This window comes from Rhea pennata, chromosome 1, assembly GCF_028389875.1.
Source record: "Rhea pennata isolate bPtePen1 chromosome 1, bPtePen1.pri, whole genome shotgun sequence".
In the NCBI taxonomy this organism is placed as follows: domain Eukaryota; kingdom Metazoa; phylum Chordata; class Aves; order Rheiformes; family Rheidae; genus Rhea; species Rhea pennata.
The window spans coordinates 204,186,855-204,213,411 of NC_084663.1; the positions used below are offsets into that span (position 1 = coordinate 204,186,855).

At 43.9% G+C, this 26,557-nt stretch overlaps 1 protein-coding gene across 1 annotated transcript in view; it reads left to right on the top strand.

Annotated features, from left to right (window-relative positions):
• The window catches only part of MAML2 (mastermind like transcriptional coactivator 2), a 227,017-nt gene extending 201,445 nt beyond the window's left edge, over positions 1–25,572 (top strand). The window contains exons 3-5 of the mRNA XM_062567306.1: positions 10,849–11,052; positions 16,291–16,402; positions 20,847–25,572. Of these exons, the coding sequence (XP_062423290.1) occupies positions 10,849–11,052; positions 16,291–16,402; positions 20,847–21,826 (1,296 nt within the window). The 3' untranslated portion in view covers positions 21,827–25,572. The remainder of the gene's footprint in view (positions 1–10,848; positions 11,053–16,290; positions 16,403–20,846) is intronic.
• Positions 25,573–26,557: the final 985 nt, after the last annotated feature.

Consider the following 26,557-nt stretch of genomic DNA (forward strand, 5'->3'; position numbering starts at 1 on the left):
TGTAGCTATTATTTAGAAATGACAGAAATGCATTTAAACAGGCGGACAATTAATGGGGAGGGCAAGTCCTATATGAAGAAAGACATGGCTGGTATAAAGAAAACCTAGATAAATACCAGTGAGAAAAGCTAAAAGAAACTAGAGAATAGCCTGGAAATCAAGAGGATAAAAAATTACAGTAATTTACTATAGAATTTTGCATTAGTGTTCCCAATCAAGAAGAAAAGGCACAGATTGTATTAAATTCATTTGTACTAGGTCTGCTATAGGGTAACTGTTTTGCAAGTCCTGCATTAGTATCTACTTGATCTTACAGTGACCACACTGGGCATGGACAGGTCTGGAGGAAGTACAGCTGCATTCATGCAGCATCCTCATGAGCTAAATGTCCCTCAGTGTAGCTTATCTCTGAAAACAAATATGGCCTTTGAGAACAAATATTCCATGCTTAGCTGGTTTGCATGGTTCTGTTCCATGTGATCCTAGCAGCTCAGGTCTCCACAAGCTTGGGGAGCTCTGGACCACACTCCCATGCATGGTGCACATATGCCCTTGGTTTATTGGGAAGGTCAGTCAGACTCTCTGCAGAGGGCAAACATGAAAGATGAGACATGAGGATGAGATGCAAAAAAGATGCAAGCTCATGCTCTCATCTATTACATGTAGACTTCAGGATCATTGTTCAGCACTACTCTGTAAACTTGACAGTTAAATATCAGCACTTATGTGCAAAAGTGCCACCTATTACTGAAGTCATGCAACACTTCCACTTACCAGACTCTGTTTTTGATTGCTTAATTTTTTTTTAAGTTCTAAGTGGGCTGAAATGTTCCATGCTCTTTATCAACCTCAGGCTAGCTAATTCTGGGGAAAGATGATAAACATATGGCAACAAGACAAAAACATTTATATGGATAAAGTATACATATTCACAGATAATATGTACACACACTACAGATACAGTCAGATAATCGCAAGCACTTAATTCAATCAGTTTAGGAAGTTTTTACTGCCTCAGCTGGAAATTACCACTCCTTAGCAGAGGCATTGAGTCTGCAAGCATACACGTACCTTGTCCTGAGTACCAGGCAAAACAAGTCCACTCACACCAGCTCTTGTTCTAGCTGGAGGAGTGTCAATGTTTTAAATCTCTCCAATTTGATTGTCTATGATTGTGTGACGATAAACTAAAGGGTTTGGCTTGTTGCATTGTGGATATTGCATACTACAACCACTGCAAATGATAATGATGAAGTAGAACAAATCATCAGTATGTGTCTAATCTTGTAAAAAAAACCTCTGATAGTAGTCTTCATCATTCATGCTTATTGATATACTTATTTCAATATAAATTAGAGCACCTCTGATGTTTAAAATCAGAGCTCTGTACAGACCTTAGGAGAATCTTTGCCCATTTACAGTAGCAGAGGCTCTCTGTTGGTGTCTGCTGGAACCAGCTAAGACTCTTGTCAAGAAATTGTAAGCTGAGGTCATGTGGAGGGATGGGTGCTGCTGTACCGTTGTGGATGGATGGAGACCTGGGAGGAAATTCTAGCCCTGTTGAAGTCAGCTGGAGTTTTGCCATTGACTTCCTTGGAGCCTACATTCCTTTTCTGATGGAGACATTTCACAATAACTTTCTCTCTTGAGCTTTCAACACATGCATGTTATTTTCATTACAAATAAACAAAATCTTTCCAAAATGAAGACCTTCATGTATACAATATGCCAGAAAATCACATTAAAAGTTCATCATGGCACACGTGGTAAAATACTAGTAATCCATCCTGAAGTCTCCAGGAAAGTTTCTAACGTGAGCAAATCCCATTTAGGTCGTTTTAGGTCTGATACAGCAATCAGATGTACAGCTGAGGGTTTATTATTTTTGCAGAAGGTACATGCGTTCCGAATTTGCCATGCCCAGAGTCGGAGACGAGGCGTTCAGCTGCGCCCTCGGCTCTGGGGAGAGACGGCTCTGTGCGTCCAGACGCGGGCCCTGGTACAGCGCAGACAGGAAATATGCCAGACTGGCTCGGCGGGAGGCTGCCTGCAACACGTGCAGCGAGGAACAAGAAACTGCTTAATGATTAATCGCTGTCAACCTTTGTTCTCGTTAAAGACTTGATTGTTGGACAAGGCTAGTAATGAGGCACTGTTTCGGTGTCTGTTGCTATGCGGTTGTGCAAGTCTTGAATCCGCGCCGCGGTCCGTGCAAGAGGCAGCTCTCGCTTTGCGCAAGTTCAACCAGCGCCGGTGGAAACGCCGCTGTAACAGTGCCTGCTAGTGGCTATAGGGCCGTGCCGCTTCCCTGCCAGTAGCCTCCTCCTTCCCCAGAGTTATGGCAAACATACAAATAAATCGCTACAGGCTGAAACACAGCTCACAAGGATCTCAGGATCTCAAGTAGCTTGCTTGTTGGCACTGAAAAGGCAAGGTGCTGTTAAAGATTTCTGTTAAGAGCTACACAAATAATTAACTATCCATCAAATTCTTTCTTCCCTGCAGTTTCTCTCTAAAAGTGGCGATTGGCTCGTTTGAGATATCTAATCACCCATTTTTAGCTAAGTGATTATGTCCAGCATATCTGCTTTTTATCCTTTCTATGTAAAAACTTTTAAAATATTATATGTTTACATGGCCCAGAGACTACAGAATGAGTGCAGAAACGTTGCAGGATAAAGTCACTGAGGAGTCAGAAAGGAGAAAAGCTGTAGAAACATTCCCCACTTTGCTCTCTTGCTGTCCTGTGGGACTCCACACAAGAGGACTGCTCCTTGGCTGGTTCCTTCCTTGACTGGAAGGAAGATTGGGCCTGTCTGATGATGAGAGATGATAGATGACGGCTTAAGATAACAATGTGTAATCTGCCCTTCTGGTGTGCCATTTAGGACATACCTGTGTGACAGCATACTATATCCCATGCAGTCCTCTGTGGTAGCTCTGAGAGAGCTGGGGTTGCTGGAAAGCAATATAGGAGCCAAATCCTGGTTTCACAGCAGGAATCGTTCACTCGGACATGTTCCCGGGCTAACAGATCCCAGTGCAGCTTGTTGACGGCTGGTTGGGGTAGCTCCGCATTGTGCTGAGTAGCAGCAGAATTAGCTATTTTTGAACATAGCACAGGGATCACCCTAACTTTCACTGTGTCAAAAACCTGGCCATTAAAAAAGCCTGGCCTCCCCAGGGCTGCCCAGTCAGCGGGTGTGCTGAAGCACTTGTCTCTCTGCCTGCTGTGTATCTGTTGCAGCAGGGATTTCCCTCCAAATCTAGCAGTTCAGTGGGACAGCCCTACTCTTGAGGTTGCAGAAATCAGGCACATACTCCCTATAGTGATGATCTTTTCCAGCATAAGAGTGTCTGAAGTGATTCCTCCACATTTCCTCTGTCACTTGGTTTGGTGGAGGAGTGAGATAGCATTTGCTTCTTTTCCCTGGTTGGATGAAAGTGCAAGTATTTCTGGCAGACAGCCTGGGCTTATGAAATTGCAAATGCTAGTTTCCACGATTCCTTGCGTATGTGTCTTGGAAACTTGGTTGTCCCTGATTTTTTTTTTTTTTCCTGAGAGCTCAGATGTTCAGAGAAGGAAAAGGCAGGAGATGGTCCCATGTAGCTAAGCCAGCTTCTTACAGACACTTCACAGAATCATTACAGGGAAATATTTTGCACTCTTCACCCAGCTGCACCTCAGGATATTAGACACACACACACACAAAAAAAAAAAAAAAAAAAAAAAAAAAAAAGGTCTTGGGGTCTTTCAGTTTTCAGCTCTTTTAAACACTGGAAGAACATTTTTGCCTTAATCTGGGCTCACTCAGGTGCTCAAATAACATGCATAAATGTGAATTTGTTTGCCATCTCTGGCAGGGCATTAGGAGAAATACAACATATAACAATATCTTCTGCATGATTTTGACTTGAGAGGCTGTTAAGTCACTCTGTACAACATCCTTAAGAAGTGATTCACTAGTGCTTGGCAGTTCAAGGGGTGTTCACACTCACTCTTCCATGTATCTTGCTTAGCTGTGACTATGAGCATCTAAAATTAGGAGAGTAAGGGAATATTCCTATCATTTGATTTGGGCTCTAATTTAGTTGCCTATATTAGGCATCTACAGCCTAATTGCACAGCCCAGTCCCTCTGCATAGTCAAGGGAAGCAGCTCCAGAAGGCAGTTTAGAGGGCATCTGATTCAAGCTTTTGGTTAGAGATCTAAACTTAGAGGAGACTCATCTTATGTTGTATGTTGCAGATATGCAAAAAGATTGAATGAGTTTGAGGTACTCAGCAAGATACTGTTTTACACTCCCACTGAGCTGAACGAGGAATGAGGCAAGGGAGATTGAGGTCCACTGTATTTCTGCCTCACTTGTGTTATTTCTCCCTCCTGCTCTGACATGTAAATCAGGTCCTCCACGGTTGCAAATCAGCCTAACTTCAGGAACTCCTTAGGGCTCTCGCAGTGTACACTGGCACAGAAAACAGCCCTCTACGTTCCAATCACAAGTGGGAGTTATTCCTAAAAATAGGAAAACACCATTCTTCTTTGCTATAGCTAGAAGAATTCTTACTATACAGGCACTCTGCCAGCGTCTTGCTGTAATTTTGTTCTCTTGTCTGAAACATGGAGCATGGATGGTCACTGCTAGGAAGCAAGATATGCATGGAAGCCCAGCGTATTGCAGAAAAGGGTGTTTGTGCCTGCTACATTGCCTTAGATGCAGCAGTAAAGGGACAGCTGAGGCCGGGCCTGCTGAGGTCTGCCGTTGCTTCAGCAGAGCAGCCGGCATTTGGGTTTACGTGAGCGATATGGGCTCTTCTGAATAAGGATGGTAGTACCGAGCCTACAGGGTTTCACAGGATGCTGAGCTTCAGCAGGGATGGTTGAGCAGAGACCCTGGCACCGCATGCGGGCTGAGAGCGTGTGCAGCGTCATGTTGGTGGGTCACCATGGGACTGGGCGTCATGGCCAGCCTTGCGCCATCCTGAAGCAGTGTGGCAGGAGCTGCAGTCCTCCACCACCTGTGAGGCGCTCCTTGTGGTCGCCGTCCTCCTCCTCCTGGCAGTGCTTAGAGCCAAGGTGGCTCTCAGCCAAAGAAAAATGTCCCTGAGAAGGTCACAGGGATGGGAAGGCTGCCTCTCCCTGATTTAAGAGGAGGAAATCCAGAGAGGTGCCTTGATCTCTGCCATCCTCACTCCAAATAGCCTGTTATGCTGACTAACGCAACTGAATCAAACTGCTAATGAGGGTGAACAAAATGCACAGGTTTGGTTACCAGATGAACAAAATTTTACACAGCTTTTTCCCTGGAAAGTGCTGGGAAAGCAGCTTTTGGTAAGCCACACGTCAGCTGCTGAGCAGTCACCAGTGAATAAATCTGAAGGCTTTTACTTTTTTTTTCTTTTAATTCTTTGTTTCTTTAAACCAGAACTAATGTAAAAGGAGAGTGAAAGTCAGAGCTGTCACTCCAGACCTGACACTGAAAACAGAATGAGCTGCCCTATAGTGGAACAGAAAGGCGGAAAAAATCTCCCTCCTTTTGACAGAAAATCTGCAAGAAATAGAAGCCCGACCTGTCACAAAGATGCCAGCTCTCCTGGCTGAGAGGAGAGCAGCCTCTGCGGACATTGTGGTCTAGCAAAACGTTGACCATTGTTTCCCTTCTGTCCCACCAAAACTATTCATCAATTCAAGGCATTTCAAGGAGAAAGAGGCTAGAGGTTTGCACATATTTTTCCAGCCAAGTGTCCCTAAACTGCTTCTGCACTATGAATTCAGAAATGAAAGCTTGCAAAATTCTTTCAGGGGGTCCTGACAGGCTATGAAGAAAAAAGGGGAGAGGAAAGGGAGTGAGAAAGGCTTACATCGTCTCAGCGGCACAGTGGCCCTGCCAGCTCTTCAGAAACCCCTCTCTCCTGCCTCGCACTTCTGTTATCACTGCAACATAGAACTAGCATTTAGGAAAATTCCCTTCTTTCCCCGGTGAGTTTGCCTGTAAACACAACAACGTGTTTGCTTGCTCTGGAGCCTTTCATCTCGTACCAGCTCCGCAGAGGAACCACTCAAGGATGGAGCACAAGGAGCCCATGGAGCTGCAGGGGACATGGAGGGGGGCGTCTCTGGCATTGCCCTGCTGTGGGCTCAGCCCAGGGAATAGCGTTTGATTTTGAAGGTTTAAGCAGCAAGCTTAGCCTGCAGGGTCCTGAGGTCCAAGAGGGCTTGCAGCAGAGAGCTGCACACGGGCAGGGGCAGGGCGCGGATATAAGGAGGGACTCGCTGGTGTGAGCTGTGGCTCAGTGTGTGGGACCTAGCAGGTGTGGACCAGGGGGGACACGAGGCACGGAGCCAAAGCAAGTGGGGAAGAGTGGGCAAAAAAAGCAATGCCAGAAAAGGATGACTAGTAAAACAAAAACGCCGTGCCCCTGTGGAGGAGGGAGCTTCATTACTGCCAGGCTTGGGCACAGGCAGAGTAGAAGTTGGCCAGACTATTTTCTTGCAGAGCGGGCAGGTGACCAAGGTAAGCCAAACTGCAGGCACCATAGTGAAAGCCCTGGAAAGGGCCCCCAAACAGGCAACAGACTTGATATTCAGCCACCTCCAAACTCACCAGTAGCACCTGCAACTTGGGAAGAAATAAATGAGCTGCAGTTACATGTGTGAAGAATGGATGTATTCCCCTCCACCTGGGCAGGGCAGAGCAACCGATGAAACAGCTGTGTAGGGGGTCAGTCTTACAGAGAACATGCTTTTTTTCCACCTTCCAGCATTTCTGTCACAAATTAGTATTTGGGGCTCTAAACAAATCCCCTCAGCCATCCTCAGCACTCCAATATGCCTGGCCGTAGGTAACCTAGTTATTTTTAATCTCTTTTTTGAAATGGGGATAGATGTTTCTGAAGTCTGTGTGATAGCCACTCTGCAGAACAAGCAAAACAGAAATCCAGATCTGGAATTTTGCTTGTAATATGATCTTTGTTTTTGTCGTTTACTGTGACAGGACAGGACATGACAGGTCAAGAGGACAGCAGAGCAGAGCAGAGAGAAGTCAAATCTACCTTAGAAAGTCTGTATGTGTGTTAGAAACCAAAAGCTTCCTTCACTTGTATGAATATGTCAGCTGCAGCAGAGGAGGTTAAAGGCAAACTTGGTCTTAAATGTTTTGATTTACTGCTAATTTAAACATTAGAGCATAATGGTTTTTGTGATGCTTATGAACAAAATCCCAGTTGTGCAACCCTCTCTGAGGATCTTCCATTTACTCTGCCACTCCTTCCACTTGTAGGTTTTATATCTAACTGCAGTATCAGAGAATGAGATCAAATGTGCCTGCTTTGGCACCTAAAACACTGCTGAGATGGATTTAGGCACCAAAGAACAAGCAAGCAGTGCAGAATAGACCTGGATTTACGGTGCTCATCAAGTGCTAGCTCAGCCTTCAGCTGCTGCTCCCCACCATATTCCTGGCACCGGGCACAAGCCCACACAGGGCTTCAGCTTGTTCCCAGCTCCACAGCCCGGGATGCAGGATGAGGAAGCTGTATGTGCAAGTGATGCCAGCAGTGGAGCAGGAGGTGGCAGCCAACCCAGATACTAAAACTCCCACCCATCCGAGGCTTTGCGCTGCAGACCCAGCCCTGGCACCTCACTAGCAGCAGGGATGCTCCCCCATCGCGTGACCTCCTTGGAGGTATTAGAGAAAGAGGGTTACCTTCCTCATTCTTCTTGCGATTGCTTCCACTCTCCTGTCCCCAGAGGAGTCTAAACCTCGACAGGGGTCTCCCAGGTCCGCATACAAGTTCCCGTCTGTGTGTGGACACCTGCACATGCTTCCTGAAGCAACCCTCCAAGCTGGGGGTTACTGCTTCCCTGGCCCCTGAGCCTGCCACACTCCAAGTAGCAGGCAATGTACCAGGACACAGCTGGATTTTGGGGAGCGCTGAAGCACTTTGCTGTGAGTCTTATGTACGTATGCAGGGCTGGGCCCCAGATGAGGACTTTGAGGCAGGAGCCTGCCCATGAAATAGTGCCACTGCATGAGCAGGAAGGATGCTGGGCTGCCGCTGCAGCTTTGTGGGCAGAGACTCCCTGGGCCGGGGGCAAACCATCTCCTGCTTTGGGGTTTCTTTGCTCAGGGGTGTCTAAAGTGAAGCACAGGAACAGCAGGGCTAGCACCCCAGAAGTGAAATCCAGAAGGCTGGCCATGGGCAGCGTTAGCTGTGTGGAGCTGTAGTGAGGCTGTTGCAGTAATGACTGCCTTGGAGTCGGCGGAAACAGTTCGATGGATGCAGAGGGGCTGCAACCCAGACTTGCATGCCAGCATGTGGATGTGAAAAAGCATGTTTTGACTCTCCGTTGGGGCAGAGTCCCATGTCATGGGCAGCAGTATAACACTTTTGCCTTCTGATTTACAGTGGTACAAGTGAGGGGTGAGAGTAAGGCTCAATAGCACCAGTTCATGAAAGGTCAAACTGCCGTGCAGTTAATCCCCTGATTTATTAGGGAACTGTTCTTCCTTCTCCCCTCACATAGCTGTCTATGCAAGATCAGCAGCAGGACAAGTAACACATCATAGATTCGTAGGCTCACACTGTCATTTCATGAACAGCAGAGAAAGGACCAAATGCAAAAAAATAAACTGTCTCCAAATTCCTGATTTATACTGTTTTCTCAGAGCTTTTTTGCCAAGCAGCTAGTATTTTGTGCCAATTGCTATTACAGAAAAGCTTTCTTTGGTCGGTATCATGAATGGGCACTGCTCAGTTTACCTTAAAATAAAATCTCTCCCACAGCTTATATGGGCTGGCAGGGAGAGAGAAAAGGTTGGGCTTTGGGGTTTTTTTGTTTTGTTTTGTTTTTTATTTTTATCCTGGACTGTGAAAGTACGTTTAGGGGAGCCTGCATTATCTACGCAAAAACACAACAGATGAATGCTATTAATGGATGTAACATGTGGCTGGGTTCAAGCTAGAGTGTCATTTGAATATAGAAGTCAAAGGCAATTTATTGTAACATATTTTTCTTTTCAAAATATTTTAAGAAAGACAAAAAAGTTTGTGCAACATCTTGGCAAGTAGGTCTGTTGAGAGGAGGTATTTTCTATCTTACAGCTAACATAAGGGCTGAAAAATGTGGCAATGCCGAGAAATCCTGGATTCCTTCTGGAACTGAAAGAAAGTGTACAGGATATAATTGTGTAAGAGCCCAATAAATTTTCAAGGGTGGATTTGTAAAACTGCCTTGGGGGCTGCAGGAGGCTCCAGAAGAAAGTTAAGTTTTTTATTTCACGAAGAGATGTCAAATACCTTATCTAGCTAGCTATGCATTCATGTGGCCCGAACTAAAAGCCACAGAATTATTTTAAAACAGAAATAACCATAACAATCAGCATGTTCCTTCCATGACAGATGGTGTAAAGATAAGTTGGATTAGTTTCAAGTTTTTATGTTTTTTAGTGAGGGGGGGGGCGTATTTCGGTGCTGAATGCAGTAAGCAAAAGCTAAGACGCAAAAATGACCTTCCTTGAGTTTTCAAAGTGGTGAGGGTTAGTTGATTTTCAGGGATTGAGGGTTGGCTTTGCCAGTCCTTATTTTATTGTTGGTCGGTCCTTTTTTCCCTGGATGACATGGGAGGCCAAGGCCATGAGGCCGAGCCTTACTTAATTAGTAGACCAAACCCTGGAACTACATCTAACTTACTGCAAAACATGGAGCATCAACAGCAATTTTTTTTTTGGATTTCTGTGTTGTAGAGCAAACCTGTTGCTGGATATTAGATCATGCAAACTTAAGTGGTTTGGTTGCTAGAGTGAATTGCAATGAAGTGCACTCAAAAAACCGTTGTTTCTCACAACTGTTATGAAGTCTCCATTTTATTCTATTTTCCTTACAGCTGTACAGCTAAGGAATACCTGACTATGAAGTGACTGAAAATAGTTTGAGCATTTTTGTGTGGTAACAGAGGGACTAAGAAAGTTCTTTCCCTCCTTTGGTAGAGGTCCAAGTACTAAACCCTGGTGGAACAAATAGATGTAAAACACATTGTTGCCAAGAGAAATCCTGGGTGAAAGAAATGAACAGCATATTGTCAACCCACATTCATCTTCATCTTGTAGCTCATGGCCTGGCGTTCCCAAGTCTTTCCTCACTGCCTCCTGAGCTGACTTTTTGTCATCCCTTGCTCACGAAGCTGCACACTGTAAAGAGGAAGCAGATGTAGGCAGATACCAAGAACCAGGCAGCACCCAAAAGCCCACTTCAAAGTCCTAGCCAGTTGCACATTTGCATTACCAAAGAAGTTGCTATGCTCTAAGCCTATTTGCAACTCTAGAGCATACCACATCTCTCAGAAATTGCTCTTGTGAGGGAGGTGAAGGAGGCCAAATGAAAATGACACCACTCACTCCACTGGAAAGTAACAAATTACCAGTTCTGTATTTTCTAACAATAGATGTCACTGCTAGGAATGAGTCTATAAAAAATTCTGGTTGCTGCCCACCAGATGGTAAGAACCAACAGAGGCAGAGTTTATTGCTCTATGGTCAAACAGGCTGCCCTACAACCTAATGGAAGTTTCCTGAAAGAAAGGACAGCTCAGTTACTTCCTTTAACATTTCCCAAGCTCCTGGTACAACACTGAGGTTTTCCACTGCAACCACCTAGCAAGTTTAAAATTCTTCCATAAGTGATAAAGTTGCTCAATCCTCTTCTTATTTTACCAAGGCCTTTGTATTAGTCACTTGTCCTAGGAGTCTGTGTCCTATGTCTTATCTTTGAGCTAATTGCATAAAAAGGGTTATTTACTTGATGCTTATTATTATTTTCATCCTTCACGAGCCATTTCTTCTCTTTCAGGATCAACACTCTGTGGTAGGCCAGGGAGCTGGCCCCACTCCAAGTTCCAGTTCTTGCTCAAATCCAAACACTGGAAGTGGTTACATGAACTCATCCCAGCAATCGATGTTGAATCAGCAACTGATGGAAAAGAAACAGGCCCTGCAACGGCAAATGATGGAGCAAAAACAACTCCTTCTACAGCAACAGATGTTGGCAGAAGCAGTAAGTTTTCTAATTCCATATTTTACATGATTTTCATAAAAACAATAGAAAGGAAAGCCAGGACAAACTTCCAGGTCATTTTGGCAATGCCTAGACCTTCTACAGTATTCCTTATATTTTTCAGCACTTTGTTAAGCCCTCTTGAAATCTTGTTCAGTTTACATGAAAAAAGTCAGGTAACTGAGCTACTGTGGTTTTGTTACGAGAATGGTCTAGCAACGCGTATGCTTAATTCTAGGCACATGATTGTTTTCAGTGGTGTTCCTTTTAAGTAAGTTAAGGTACACTGCTACGCTACTTTGCCGCACTATTTTGACCGCGGAGGAAAGCTGACTTCCAGGCTCTGCAATATAGGTAGCATGGTATAAAGTGCCTGCGTGTAAACAAGGATCAAGTACATAGATTTTAGTGTTAAACACAAATGTGTGTGCTTGGCTAGGATCCTATATAAGCTTTCTTTTCTCTCTTCAACTTTATGCATTTCCAGATATTTGCAGCTAGTTATTCTTTCTTCCTTGGCATTTGAGAGAGCAGTTTAGAGTTTCTTGTCATCTTATGAGACCTGGGGGATATTTGGGATCTTCTTGGAAGTTACAAATGTGAGAACCCCTGCCCTTATTCCCATAAGCTGGCATTGTCATTGGTACTGCATGAACTGTGTCAGCTGAAGGTGCTTCACGGCCCATCACCCATGGCCAGTGCCATCAGGAGCCCCAGCCACCCAGAGCTGTAGCACATGCTCTCTGCACCCACTTTCTCACAGTTTTTTAGTAGATTTGCTTGCCAAAATGGAGGAGAGAGTAGTCCAAGTAGAAGAGCTGTGTTTGGCATGCCCTTGGGGCAGGCAGAGGAGCCATGCAGTGACTAGGGCTGGGTTGCACAGAGGATACTGGAGAAAGACAGAGGAGACTTCACCCCCCCCAGACTGTAATGAGAGCAGACCCTGCGCCTATGGCTTACTTAGCTCAGCCTACATCTCTCTCAGGACAACATACAAGGCTGTGCTGACTGTCCCACAGGACTAAATCCACTTCTCGCTTGGAGGTGTCTTGCCCTAAAAACGCACTTCGAGCCAGAGGAGAAAGAGAATGACTAATAGGACAGCTTGCAACAGATGAACTTTCTTGCGTGGGACCAAGCATCCAGGCATGGGACTTACTTACCTACAGATCCATATGCCAACCAGGCAGAAGCATCCAGAACCTAAATCTACTAACAAACAGGCCAGACTCTCCAACTTCCCATCCACTCTGTGGAGGTGTAAGAGTTGCAGGTGTAGAAGGAATGGAGGAGTGCAGATTCAGACATGAATACTTTGGGAAAACTGAAGGTAAAGGTGGTGACATTTTGAAACCAAGATTTCATTTTTTCAGTAAAAAATTAAATTCATAAATATTGCAACATTCAGTAAGTAAAGAACAACGCTAAAGTTGAAATAGATTAATGGTTTCATGTGGATATTTTAGAAATAAAATGATTCCATATTTTATGGCGAATATCTTTTTGTTTAGAAATTTATTTACACTCAAAAAAAATTAAAATCTTGAGTTTGAAATTCAGGATTTAATTTGTCCTATAAGGGAAATTTTTACTGACTTTTTCATTTATGAAAAGGAAAACTCAAGTTTCAAGTCAGCTGTAAGTGCTAGAGTTTTCTGTCAGAATATTTAGCAGAACAAAAAGTTAACTGTTCATACAGCTCTTACTAAAATAAGTAAGAGTTAACTAGAAATTAAAACAGTGCTATAGAAGAAGTATTTTTGAGGAGACTGTATTTGTTTTCATTTTCTCTGTGTGTGTGTGTATATATATATGTATATATATGTATATATGTATATATGTATATATATACACACACACACAAAGAAGCCTGGCTGCAGTTGTAAAAAAATGCATATACGTATATATACAAAATGTATACAAAGAAGGTGTTGCAGGGATTTCTGGGAGCCAACTTGCTTTTCTTCTTCACAAGGGCTCAGGTTGGGTGGTACGTTAAAATGAGCCTTATATAAATCTTAATCAGACTCACTCACTCCCAGAATGCATTATGGAAATCCTTAAATACCACAAGAAAGGCTGTTCTCACAGTGTTTCGAAGCGCTCCTCAGGGAAAAAAAAAAAAAAAAGAAAAGAACTTCAGATAACAGCCAAAGAATGATTCTTTTTTGACACTGAAGAGCTAGTATGCCATCCTGGCAGTACAGGACACAGCGAGTCGTACAAAACTCCTTAAAATTAATATATTTGTAATTTACATCCACATCAAGGATGGTACACACTGCCAGAATAGTGTGAAGGGGCTACTGTATAAATGCAACGTAGCTCCCCACCTTAATTCATTGATAGTCTGAATTCTGGGCCTTTTTAAAGTTTGCCCCTTGATTGTTTACCATTCTCTTCAACTTACCCTGGGCACTTTCAACAACCCCCCAGCAATGTCTTCTGCTCACCTCTGGCTTCGCTTACACTAGGAGAAGAGTGAGGAGAGCATTTAACCTGCCACTGTCCCCCAGCTCCTAGGGGCAGCTACTTGACCAAAGCGTAGATCCGTCAGCTCTGCATAGGTCCATTGGCCCTGCATAGGTCCAGGAGCTATACATAAGTCCCTGGGCTCTGTGTAGGTCCACTGGCCTTGTATAGTTCCATTGAATCTACATAGTGCACTGGCCATGCACAGGTCCAGCAGCCCTGTGTAGGTCCATTGCCCTGCAAAGGTCCATTGGCTCTATGTAGATCCATCAGCTCTATTTAGGTCCATCATTGCTGCCAAGGCAAGCGCTGGGAAGCTACAGGGACCACCTGGACACAGGCATGGATGATGATAATGCCCTGGCTCCTGGTTCTGTACTGGTGTTGCTAGGACTGCAAAGAGCAGATTCCTCTTATATGATGTTAAAGACAACTTGTGCAACAGCAAGCACAATTCTGAGGGGCACCTGTACACCAGGGCTGAAGCAATCAAACCCTTGCACACACATTCCTGCTATGGGCCATGCATCCTGAACAGTCACTGCTTATGGTGAAGAGTAACACACCAGGCACCTAAAGTCACAGTGTCAGCCTCCCTGACTTCAGCAAAGCTTTTGACACTGCATCCCATAACATCCTCATAGCAAGCTCAGCAAGTGTGGGCTAGATGAGTGGACAGTGAGGTGGATTGAGAACTGGTTGAAGGGCAGAGCTCAGAGGGTTGTCCTCAGTGGTGTGCAGTCTGGTTGGAGACCTGTAGCTAGTGGAGTTCCCCAGGACTCGGTACTGGGTCCCATCCTGTTCAGCTTACTCATCAATGACCTGGATGAGGGGACAGAGTGCCTCCTCAGCAGGTTTGTCAATGATACCAAGCTGGGAGAAGTGGCTGACACACTCAAGGGTTCTGCTGCCATTCAGAGAGACCTGGACAGGCTGGAGGATTGAGCAGAAAGGTTCTCATGAGGTTCAACAAAGGCAAGTGCAGGATCCTGCACCTAGGGAGGAATAACCTCATGCACCAGTATAGGCTGGGGGCTGACCTGCTGGAAAGCAGCTCTGCAGAGGAAGGACCTGGGAGTGCTGGTGGACAACAAGTTAACCATGAGCCAACAATATGCCCTTGTAGCCAAGAAGGCCAATGGTATCCTGGGGTGCATTAGGAAGAGTGTCGTCAGCAGGTCGAGGGAGGTGATCCTGCCGCTATGCTCAGCCCTGCTGAGGCCACATCTTGAGTAGTGCGTCCAGTTCTGGGCTCCCCAGGACAAGAGAGACATGACACTACTGGAGGGAGTCCAGCATAGGGCTACAAAGATGAGTAGAAGACTCGAGCATCTGCCCTATGAGGAACGGCTGTGAAAGCTGGGCCTGTTTAGCCTGGAGGAGAAGCTTGAGGGGGATCTTATCAATGTCTATAAATATCTGAAGGGAGGGTGTCAAGGGGATGGGGACAAACTCCTTTCAGTTGTCCCATGTGACAGGACAAGAGGCAATGGGCACAAACTGAAACACAGCAAGTTCTGCCTGAATATAAGGAAAAACTTCTTTCCTGTGAGAGCAATAGAGCACTGGACGAGGTTGCCCAGAGAGGTTGTGAAATCTCCTTCTCTGGAGACATTCAAAACTCACCTGGATGTGATCCTGTCTAACATGCTATAGGTGACCCTTCTTGAGTGGGGGGGGTTGAACTGGATGATCTCCAGAGGTCCCTTCCAACCTTAGCCATTCTGTGATTCTGTGTAATTCCAGGAAGAGGGGAAGTTTCACTCCACACTGATGCTGATGAGACATTTGTCACTGACTCCAGTGACTTCAATTTCAAGATTTTCATGAAGACAAGGCTGTTAGATTTTATTCAAGGACTTGAATTTCTGTCTTTTCTTTACCATAGATGTGTCCTTTTAGTAGCTATCTTTCTCAGTTCTCTTTCCCCGCTGCCCTCTCCCCCAAGATCTTGCACTTCCAGTGTAGCAGGAAAGACAACATACATGTACATGTATGTGGATGTACAAGACAACAGTGAGTGGCATTTAAAACAACAGGACCAGCACAGTCATTATTAAACCCTTTGGGGGCAGCTCCTCCATTGTAGGAGGAAGGAGAGAGGAAGGAGATGGGGAGGGCAGGAACAAAGCATATGTAGTTGAAATCACCTTTGCCAGCTGTGCACATTGACACGATGACAAGCTAACATGAGTGAAATGGGTGATGAATTATTAACACAGCCAAGGGCAGGTGTGGACCTTGCAGGCCTGGACCTTGCAGGCCTTGCAGGCCTGAACCTTACTTTCCAAGTCGCATCCCAGCTGTGTGTTAGGATTGTACCTGGATATTTGCTATACATTTGTGTTCCCTGTCTTCCTCTGAAAGCAAATGTGGCTGCAGAGAAAGGGAGGGAGGCATGAGGAGCGATCAGCCCCCTCTGCCTGATAGATTAGCAAGCCAGACAGCATAAACACAAGAGCACACTTTCTACTGCAGTATACACATGAGCAATATTCTTAGGGATTGATCAAGCTCTCAGTGATTTTAAAGAAAGTTAGACTAGACTCCAACACAATATAACCAGAAGATTCCCATACGGGCTTCAGTGGGTAATGGTGCAGATTCACAGATTCCACTGAAGTCTTCTCCTGTGGACCAGACTGGGTAAAAAGAAAGAACACTTCAGCTCTGTACATTCTTAGAAAAGCAAGGTGCAGATAAAACACAGGACCAGGAAAGAATTAAAGAAAAGTGAATTAATATATTTCTACTGTAATCCTCTAGGACAAAATTACACCACAAGATCAGCTAAACAGACACTTGACACGACCACCACCAGATTATAAAGACCAAAGAAGGAATGTGGTCAACATGCAACAAGCAAACCAATATTCTGGTAAGTGTCTATGTCCTAAATGAAACTGCATTCCTTTCTTCCAGTTGGAAGACCTTCCATAAGAGCCATGCATGTGCTAATAAGGGGGGGGTCTGATTTTCTGTGCATCCACTTAAATTAGTGCAGAGGGATTTTAAGTAAAATTCACTTTGAAGTGATTATAAAATGCTTGCATGCTGTCTTGGGAACCTTTTGCTTGTGTAAATAACGGTAGAAGGAAGAAACAGAATGTTTTCTTGGAAACACTCCCAAAGGACCTTGGGGTTCTCCTCCTTCATCTGGCAGTCACTGCTGGCTGCTGCTCTCCTGTGCTGTTTACATTACTGCCCGCCACTACTGAAAAGCGTTGATATCTGATCTGAGGAACTAGCTGATGGTTCTTCCAGGCTGATACTGCACCTCCCAGGTACCAAGTTACCATGGAGAAGGAGGGGGTGACACCCTCCCATTAGTGCTGCCTGGGACAGATGTGCATCCAAATGCTTGATACAGAGGTGTCCCCTTGAACATGCAACCTCTCTCCATCCAGATGTTTCTCACATGTACATACATGGTACCTGTTGCTTCAGAGACTGAGATGAGAAACATCCCTCCTTTCAGATGGCAGCTTGTGTGTGCTGTACAGCATGAGGACCCTCATCCCGATTGTTATGTAGCCTGTAAAATATCATCATGGGCAGCCACTGTGACCCTGAACTTTCAGTCTGTTTTTCGCGGCTTCAGTGCAGCTCTGTAAGAAGCATTTCAATGGAGTAATCAGTGCGGGAAAAGTCCCTGGTTTAGGCCAGAACTGCCTAGGGCAGATAATTCCCAACACTTTAGGACAAGCTCTGTGTTTGAGCTCCAGAGAGTTTGAACTCCCCTTGTAGAGCTCAGTTTGGGGAGCGCAGAGTTGCCTATTTGGTTTTTCATGCTGTTCGCCTTGCTGGAGCAGCTGGCAAGCTGCTCTGAGAGCAAAAATAGAGTAAGCAAAAGATGTTGAGGAAAAGGGAGGGATGCAGCAAATGGGAAAAAAAGAAAGTTCTTTATACTGAAAAGTATCTGTATACTTAAATATAAAAAGGATCCTTTGCCTTCCAGAGATTTTGGTATGCAACACAGTGAGAAAAAAAAAATATTGGGGTTTGTTTGTTTTTTCCTAGCTGCCTCATCCAAGGATCTGAGTCTTTCCTACTCCCTTACCCTTTGTAGCAAATCTTTTCCAGCTTCTACTATGTTTCCAATGGGTTCCAAAATGCAGCTTGCTCATACACCACTCCTCTGCCCAACCTGTTGACCTTGGCAGCAACAGCTTGTGCCTGCGTACGTGTGGAAGTGGAGGGCTCAGCTTCTTGGGCAATATGTGTTGGCATACTGCTTTGCCATTTAAAAGCTCTAGCAGTGAGAGTGTTCATCATCTTCAGTAAGTTTGCACAAGTATTACTGATGCCAGTTTCATAACAAGTGCTGAGGGCAATGCTAGAGGACAGAAAGTCCAGTTTGCTGGCTTGGTACCTCCTGTGCTAATTAGAATATATGTTTTGACAACTCTGGAAACTCTGGGAAATTGGTGTGTTGTTTAAAGGTTGATTCCTAGAATCAAGTGATTAACTGAAATTCTTGGCTTTTACTTAAGAACAATGCATTTCTAGCCTGAGAGAGAGGATGGAAACGTGACTACAGCCACATCTGTGACAGGCTCCAAACCAAGTAGATCACCATTATTATGTTGCTCTTGTTGATATTCTAAATCTGATGGACTCTTTGCCAGTCTCATGGTATTTGGAGTTGCATCTCCTGGGATTGAAACACATAGTGTTGGCATTACTTGTCCATTCAAATCTCAAGCCCCCACTGAGAGAAAACTCAGGGAGAAGGGCAGCTTTTCAGGCTAGCCTGGGAGAAAGGGCAGTGCTGGAAGCTAGCAGCAAAGCTACCAGATGGAGTGATTAGGAAACTCTTGCATAAGGGAACAACAGCAGGGAATCTGTTCCTTTTTTCTGGGAATAGCTCTGTTCAGGTCATGGAAGAAGAGAAAAAAAGTTAAATAAAATACCATGGGGGCCTGGAGACATATGGTTAAAAAATTTATTCCTGTGTGCTTTACCCTACAGTGCCATGTAGCAGCAATAAGCCCTTAAGACAATGGCAGGTGGATCGGGCAGTAAAGGCATTTCTCAGAATCGCCATAGCCTGGGGTGTCCAGCTGCTTTACACAGCACTGCTGTGGAAGAAATTTCTTCCCATCTGGAAGAAATCAGAATGGAAAATATTTGTGTTAAAAATAAAAGGATAAAAATAGCAGTACAAAGAAAGAGAAAACTTTGTCTTTTGCACAATATGTACAACACACGTCCTGACCAATTGCGCTCTTTAAAGAGTGTGTCATTTGCACAAGTAGTGAGATGTTAGCCTGCTGGGCTGCTCAACGCTTGGCAGGGTCATCCTGGGAGTGGCTTCATCCCAGCAGCAAGTGAAGTGTTTCCACAAATATATTATGGGTGTTTTAGTTCAGCTGGAAAGAGAGAACAAGTTCTCCTCCAGACTGATGTTACAGGTCTTTTGAAATGCCGCTGATTTCTGGGGTGCCCTTCCATTTCAGTAATGGCATGAATGAGCAGAGATTCAGGGCCCCAATCTTCCTTGCCCCCATGAAAAGATGTTACAGTATTTCAAAAAAAAAAAAAAAAAAAAAAAAAAAAAAAAAAAAAAACAATAGCAGCACACAACCTACTAGCAAAGCCAAAGATGAGGTTACTCCTGAGTTGTCTGCTTAGCACTGATTTTCCTTTCCAAAGCTAAATACAGCAAGGTATCTCCTAGCCTACCACATGGATGAGAATCCTATTGCACTTCCAGGGGTAAAACCAGGTGGGGTCCCCAGAGCACCTCTTGTCCCAGGGACTGCCCAACTCCAGAACTGAATTTAGATGCTTAAATTAGGGTAGCCTCACTAGATCGTTTATAGTTAAGTGTCTCCTGATTGGAGCCATTTTCTGGATGAACTTGTCTTCCAGGATAAGACCAGTTTCTTCATTTAGGCACCTATGTCTAACTGATTTGGAATAAGCAATTCTGGTTGGGGGGGGTCACTCTCAGGGTTAATAATAAACTGAGAGGAGACTATTTTTAAGTACTTTAGATTCAAAGGAATCCTACACATCCATTGCTGAATGGGAATAGCAAATGTATAAAAAATAATGCAGAAAATGCAGAAATATACATTATTTTTTCTTCAGTTTCAGTCTGGGGGAAGAGCTAAAGGATTTATGTGATCACTATGGTGAATTCCAACGGGAATATTATATTAAACAGCTTTTACTAAACATAGACTTTTTAAATATGTATGTGCATGATTTGTGTTCGAAAGTTTTCGAAGAACAGGCTTAGAAGTTCTCCAAATTGTTAAGATCAGTTTTTATTTAGTCTTGAAAATCCAAGGAAGAAAGTTAATGCCATGACAAAGATTTAAAAAGCAAACAGATAATTACAGCCCTAGTGATCGAATACAGAGTTCAGCATAAGTACCTGGGAGCTGTTACACTGTGATTAATAAGGGCATTGATAAAAGAATGAAGGAAGGGACTATAATTAATGTCAGACAAAGGAGCCGATGGAAAATACACCTCTTCAGAATAGTATAGTATTTTTTTTAATGAAATCACACCTTTTGCTGGTAAAGGTAGTAGTTGTTCAGGTAATGGACTTCAAGGCATCTGACTTCATACTGCATCTTTTGATTAAGCAGACAGAGTGACACAATTAACATGGCACATAGAGAAACAGCTGACAGGTCTCCAGATATCACTGCAAACAGGGTGTATGATTATGACCAAAAGGACAAATACAGTCTGAGATGGGGAATGCTGAACAAGAAAAAAGAGCTTGATTTACATCCATACTGGAATTGTGCAACAGCTACTTAAGTACTGTGGCTGGTTGTGGTGTACAGCCTTTAAATCAAATGCTGAAAATTGGGCAAGTTTTAAAAAGAGCTATAAGAATGATTGAAGGACTGGAAAAAAATGCCATAAACTGAGATCAGTGTTTTCAGAGACAGTCTTTAAATACTTGTATAGTAACTAGAAACTGATGATGGACCAACTGGTAAAAATAATCAGACAGGCTAATACACAGTAAGATTTCATGATGAAATCAAAGGTAGCCAAATTCAGCCTAGATTTGTTGTACATAAGAAGGATCAAACAACGGCAGTTCCCATGTCCAACAATTGCTAGTAGTTGATACACAGGAAATAGCAAAGCTCCAGGGCTGTAGGTAGCTATACCTTCTCAGAATAGCTCCTGTGGCTATTCTCAGCCAGAGAATTCCTCGGGGAATTCCTGAAATGTGTCAGTACCTTTGCTGAAAGTCTATTTCGCAGTTTTGCCCACACTTTTAGGAAAATGTTAGCAAGATGTGCTCATGCTTGTTTTAACAGTTTGTATTGTTTTCTCTTTTCCAGGAGGTTCACCTGCTGTGAGTATGAGCTCCAACATGTCCTTATCAAATCCTATTTCTACTCATAGCATCATGCCCCAGAGCTCTAGCTTCATGTCCACCCCCGCTGGGACGCGAATGCCTTCTGTTCCCGCAGCTCGGAGTATGGGCTGCTATGGGAACCCTCCTTGCAACCAACCGAGCACGTACAATGTCACTTCAGGAATGAACCAAATGCAGCCACACAGAAACCAAAATCAAGTCCTGCCCAGTCAGAATAACCCCATGATATCTCGACAGCAAACCATGACACAGGGAAACAATGTAGCAGCTTTTGGAACTGGGTCAGTGGTCAACACACAGCAAGTAAGACCAACCTTGAACCATGGAGCCACAGGTATCCCCACACAAAGACCGGCCAACGTGATGATCACGGCTACTGCCACTGCTCAGAACTGGGCCCCACAAGAAGCTGCAGTGAAGCAGCAGGACACACTGAAACCCACGGGGGTCCGTTTCCCCACAGGCACTCCATATTCTAACCAGTCTTTGCAACGCACCATAGGCAACCAGCATTTTCCTCAGCGTGCATTGGCACCGCCTAATCAATTAACAGCAGGACTTCAAATGAGGCCTCCTCTAAACCAAATGCACCAGACTCTAAATGGACAATCTGCTGGTTCACTGCGAGGTCTAAGCATAAGACCTAACCAGCTAAGAGGACAGACTGTGCCTACCTTGAATCAGCCAGGGACAAGTATGACACCTCCATCCTCTCTGCCATCAACCAGTTTCACATCTACCAACCAAAACTCTCGGGCTTACCAAGGAACTGACCATGGTAATGACTTAGGGTTTGACTTTCTGAACCAGCAAGGTGACAGTATAGGACCTGCGCTCAACAGTGACTCAGACTTTATAGATTCTTTACTGAAAACAGAACCTGGTAATGATGACTGGATGAAAGACATCAACCTTGATGAAATTTTGGGGAACCACTCATAAGTGACAGTACCAAGGGTGAAACAGATAAAGAGGCAGTAAGGACATTAGCTTTCTCATTAGCTGCCAACAGTCTGCTTTATCAAAGTACACTCTAGTAATTGGGCTGTCCTTTAAAATACTCCATAGAGCTATCGCCCCATTTGAAGAGTTGCTCTAGGAATAAAATTGAAGTCTCCCCCAGGGAAACAATAACGTCAGTGACATTCATACCTGTCACAAAGGAGTGAGAACGAGTGAAGGGTCTGTTCCCCACACTGGTGCCCAGCACGTTGTAAACGCAATTCACAAGTGCTGTGTGAAAAGGTATACAGCTTCCCACATACTCAAGACCCAGACAGTGGTATGGGTTGTGAAACATCATTTCTCTCAGTGCAAATAGCAACTTAAGTGGTCAAGAGCTCTTCAGTTCATAGCCCTTGACTACCTTGGGACTCAGTCCTGACAGCATCAGGCCCTGTGTAAATCTCAATTTATTACAAAAACTGTTTACTTGTATGTAGTACAAACTCTCATTTGCTTCTCTGTTGTTTTTGTTTTAAATCCTCTTGATTTTATAGCACACAGGAAGGTAAGTGGTCCTATCCAAGAAAAGAAGAAAATAAATTCAGTGACAGACATCCAGTGTGTAACTCAGTGTGCTCTAGTTTTTGCTTTTTGCCTTTTGTCAATGCTTGCCACGAGTGACAGAGGACACTACTTTCTTGTCAGCAGCACAATCACTGTGGTCATTGAGGGAAGCAGGAGATGAACTATTCCAAAGCTTGGGAGCCCCACTTTGCCACCTTGCCAAGGGACTCCAGTGACTTTAAAGGACAATTTGAATGAGAAAGGTGCTCCAAATTTGGCCCTCACAGACTACTTTCCCAGGCCAGCTTAGAGGAGGGCAAATACATGAAGCAACTCAGCTAAGCCAAAATAACTACCCCATTTTCATCTTAACCCATTGCAAATGTCAGATAGTTCATCTTGGTCCTGTGCTATCAAACAGGTTAATCCTTGCAGAAATATTAGCACATCTTTGTCTGGAGAGAGACTTCCATTTTGACTGCAGAGCATTTTAGTTCCACCCCCCTTTCCATTGCTTTCCCTTGCCATAGTGGGGAGTTGAAAGAAGTCTGATGATGGTCCAGATCTCCACAGCCTCCTTCAGATGGAGTATGGGAGTACTGCCGCAGCATGCTTGACAGATCAGTCGTAATCACCTGGGTTACTTGCAGTAGGAGGCTCCACTCAGCCACATCTGCACTTGTAAATGAAATAATTTCTGGGAACATTCCTAAGCACTGGAACTCAGTCACCTGTTCTGGCTTTGAGGACAGCTCAGATAACATTGTCTTGAACATTTGTGTGTGTGGCTAAGGAGTTTACCTGGGCCAAGGACTGTTCCCATAGATCATTTGCAGCCAATTTGCCTTAGAGGCTAACAGAACAGAATAATAAGGATACAGGTCATTCCATGCCAGAGAATAGTCTTGACCATATTAAATTTACTCATATAGACTTAGTCAGTAAGGCTACTAGAAGGTGGTCCTATGTCACTATAAAGCAGTTCCACAGTGAGTCTGACAGGAGCATTCACAGATGGGAGCAGATCTTGCAAGTCAAATGAAAATGCTGTTCATTAAAATGATGTGGTGAGACATGTTTCACAACCTCCTCTGAATTAGCTGAGACTAGATGTGGCAAAGGAATACAAAGCTTACTTTCACATGCCTCAACGCCAAGAGGCATTGCTCTACCCGGTAGGAAGTGCTTTATTCATCCGTGTTAGTGGCAGTGGAATGAGATTACTTGACAATAGCCTCTGTACTTATCTGACCTATTTCTCAAGAGACTTTTTAATAAGGCTTTTCCAGTCATTTCACCCTGTCATTTCTTGTGGGCACAGTTTTTCCTGATGCTCTAAGAAACACACACAAGCACCATCACCTACAGGAAAGGTGTAGCATGTGTATTTGACTAGCTCTGCCAATTGAGGCAGGCTGGATCCATGGTGCTGTTCATTCCCAGAAATGTTTTTCATATGAGGGATGAGAAAGCCCACAGAAGAGTCCCTTCTGTGCCAACTAACATTGTTGCACACTCCAGCGGTGTGTAACATGGTGGCTCAGCTGCCCAGAAAGCTCTCTTTTCTCCCCAGTTTAGACTGGAGTACATGTCCCTTTTGATATGCCAGTACCAATGGAGGAAAAATTTTCCAAGTCTTTAAACAGCTTTGTGGAACAGGTCACTGGCCACCCATCTAAGTTTGGAATGATACAGAAGCAGCCTAACAAATGATTCCCCTATAAATTGTGCAAAACTAGACTGAAATAGTAGCTACATGAGTTTAAAATAAAGGGAAGATCAGCTCTTCTGTCTTACAAACACAGGCACACCCAGTCCATGAGCAGGTCAGCAATGATTGCCTAAGCTCTTGCATGAACAGACAACTGCTGTGTTACTAAGGCTGAGGCTTAGTTGGTCTCATCACAAGCAATGAACGTTGAAGTCTGGTAACTTCAGCAGCTACTCTCATGGGCCATTGAAAAAGCCACTGCTGTTTTCTGTACTAAGACCAGATCGTTTCTGAGTGTCTAGATCCTCAAATGATGTAAAAAATTGTTCAGCTGAGGAGCTGGTCCCAAGACTTCAGGATACCAGTCACTACTGGATTCAATGCTGAGCTTTGTTCCATTGGCCTCAGCCTGCAGTGGACAAGACACTGGGCTGTAAGTGCCATCACTAGGATCATAAATGAATTGTTTCAAGTAAATGCAACAAGGTAGAGGCCATCTGCAGCCCTGTAAAGATATACCTGATGCATTTGAAATTGCGAGCTTGTGAAAGACTCTTGCAATCAAAACTTGAATCCAGTATCATTTCTTCAGTACACTTGTATCTTAACAAAGTTATTGTCTTGTTTTCTCTTTCTGTTGCAATGGCTAAGTGCACTACCCTTATAGTCTATTTTTCATCATTGACCGGGCACTCTTCGCAGTATTGGGTTGTAAATATAAAGAATTATTTGTTTTGTAAACTTTTGTAAAAAACAAAAAAGTAATAATATTTTGGTAGGAATAATAAAAATCATATTATTTGGGTTATATTTATACATATGTGAAATAAATATACTATCAAAAGTTGTATTTTATACAAAAAGTCAATGGTTACCTTTTGTATTCTATATACAAAATTTTGTATGATATGATTGTTTATTTTTATCTGCAGACTTCAACTTTGGATTTTGGGGTGGGCAAAATGGGATTGCTGTTAAATAGTTGGGCCTGACCCAAGCTCACTGAAACCAATGGAGTCTATCCATTGCCTTCATAGGGCTTTGAATCAAGCCTTTAAATTAACTTCAGATATGTTTAAAATCTGAAGTTCTATGGAAACCTCAACATGAAAACATTCCAGGTTTCAAATTTTTTCCCTGAAAAAGGCTATTATTATTATTATTATTATTGTTATTATTATCGTAACTCTTGGGAGGCAGGTGGGACCTATGTAACTGTCAAGTCCTTGTTGCATGTATGTCTGCTTTATATTTTCCTCATATTATAAACCAGTGTTTCTCTATACAGACTGAAAGGAAAAGTTGCTGTACAGAAATGTTTGTGTTTATGCATTTTTACATGTGGCTGTATATACCTCCTAGTACTATGCAGTGACACTTATTTGACTCCATTTATTTTTCACCTAAACATGAATAGTATGTTTTTCAGTAGCTATCAAAACTCTGCCAAGTAAATCAATCAAAATTATCTCAAGTGTCTTTTTTTTTAATATGAATTGTATAATTAATGCCTGCTTAGTCAACTGCTTGTTTTTCTGAGTAAATTGAAGTCACGGTGCTATTTTGGGAGGGGGTGAGGAGAACGTGCATCTGACAGCTTCTGGGAGCTCGGTCTCCTTCTTTGTGAGAAAGCTAAGGGGTTTTCTATTGATTGAAGTAATGGTTTCTTTACCAGCAAGGGTTAGCAAATTGCACATAAGTATTTTAGCTTCTGGTGAAATGGTTAATATAGTCTTGTAGCACAGCAAGTTACTTAAAACTTCCTAAACCATGCTGCAGTGATGAGGTGCATGTGCCATTCCTGTACGACATAACCTAAGGTTTTAATAACCATCTTCAAGCCATTTACCAATAATATGAAGCGTAATTGGCAAGTTGCCTTAGACAGACCTGATATCTTTTCTCTCCTTCTGTTTTCTGCTGAGGACTTCTTCTTTCTGGCTCAGATTTTAATTTATGGATATTCACATCACCTCATTCACACCTACCTGGAGTTTAAAACAGCTCCCCAGTGCCCTAGGATCCTCTTATGGCTAAAGCAGACAGCTGGGCACCCAGAGAGGAATCCTCTAGCCCATGTCCTGCCCTGAATCATGTCCTGAAGAAATCTCTCTCTCTCTCTCCCCCCCCCCCCCCCCCCAGCCAAGGCCCCAAAGAGATGCCAGAAAGCACGCAAAGGGCTTCTCCTCCTTCCCTCCGTGGCCATCTGGCATTATGTTTCTCTTCAGCCTAAAGAAATTCCAGCAACCAGCATTGAGTTGCCGGTTACTTCACACAAGTATTCAACCCTGCTGGGCTATTTTTAGCCGGCTAGCTCAGAGGCAGGGATTTCTTGCTCCTTGAGAGGCCTTCCTCTCTAGCTGTCCTTCCCTTCATTTCCAAGTGGGTGGCCCTTCCTCACCCCATGAACCAAGTGGGAAGGGGTGGCAGAGGGAGGAAGACACTTTGAATGG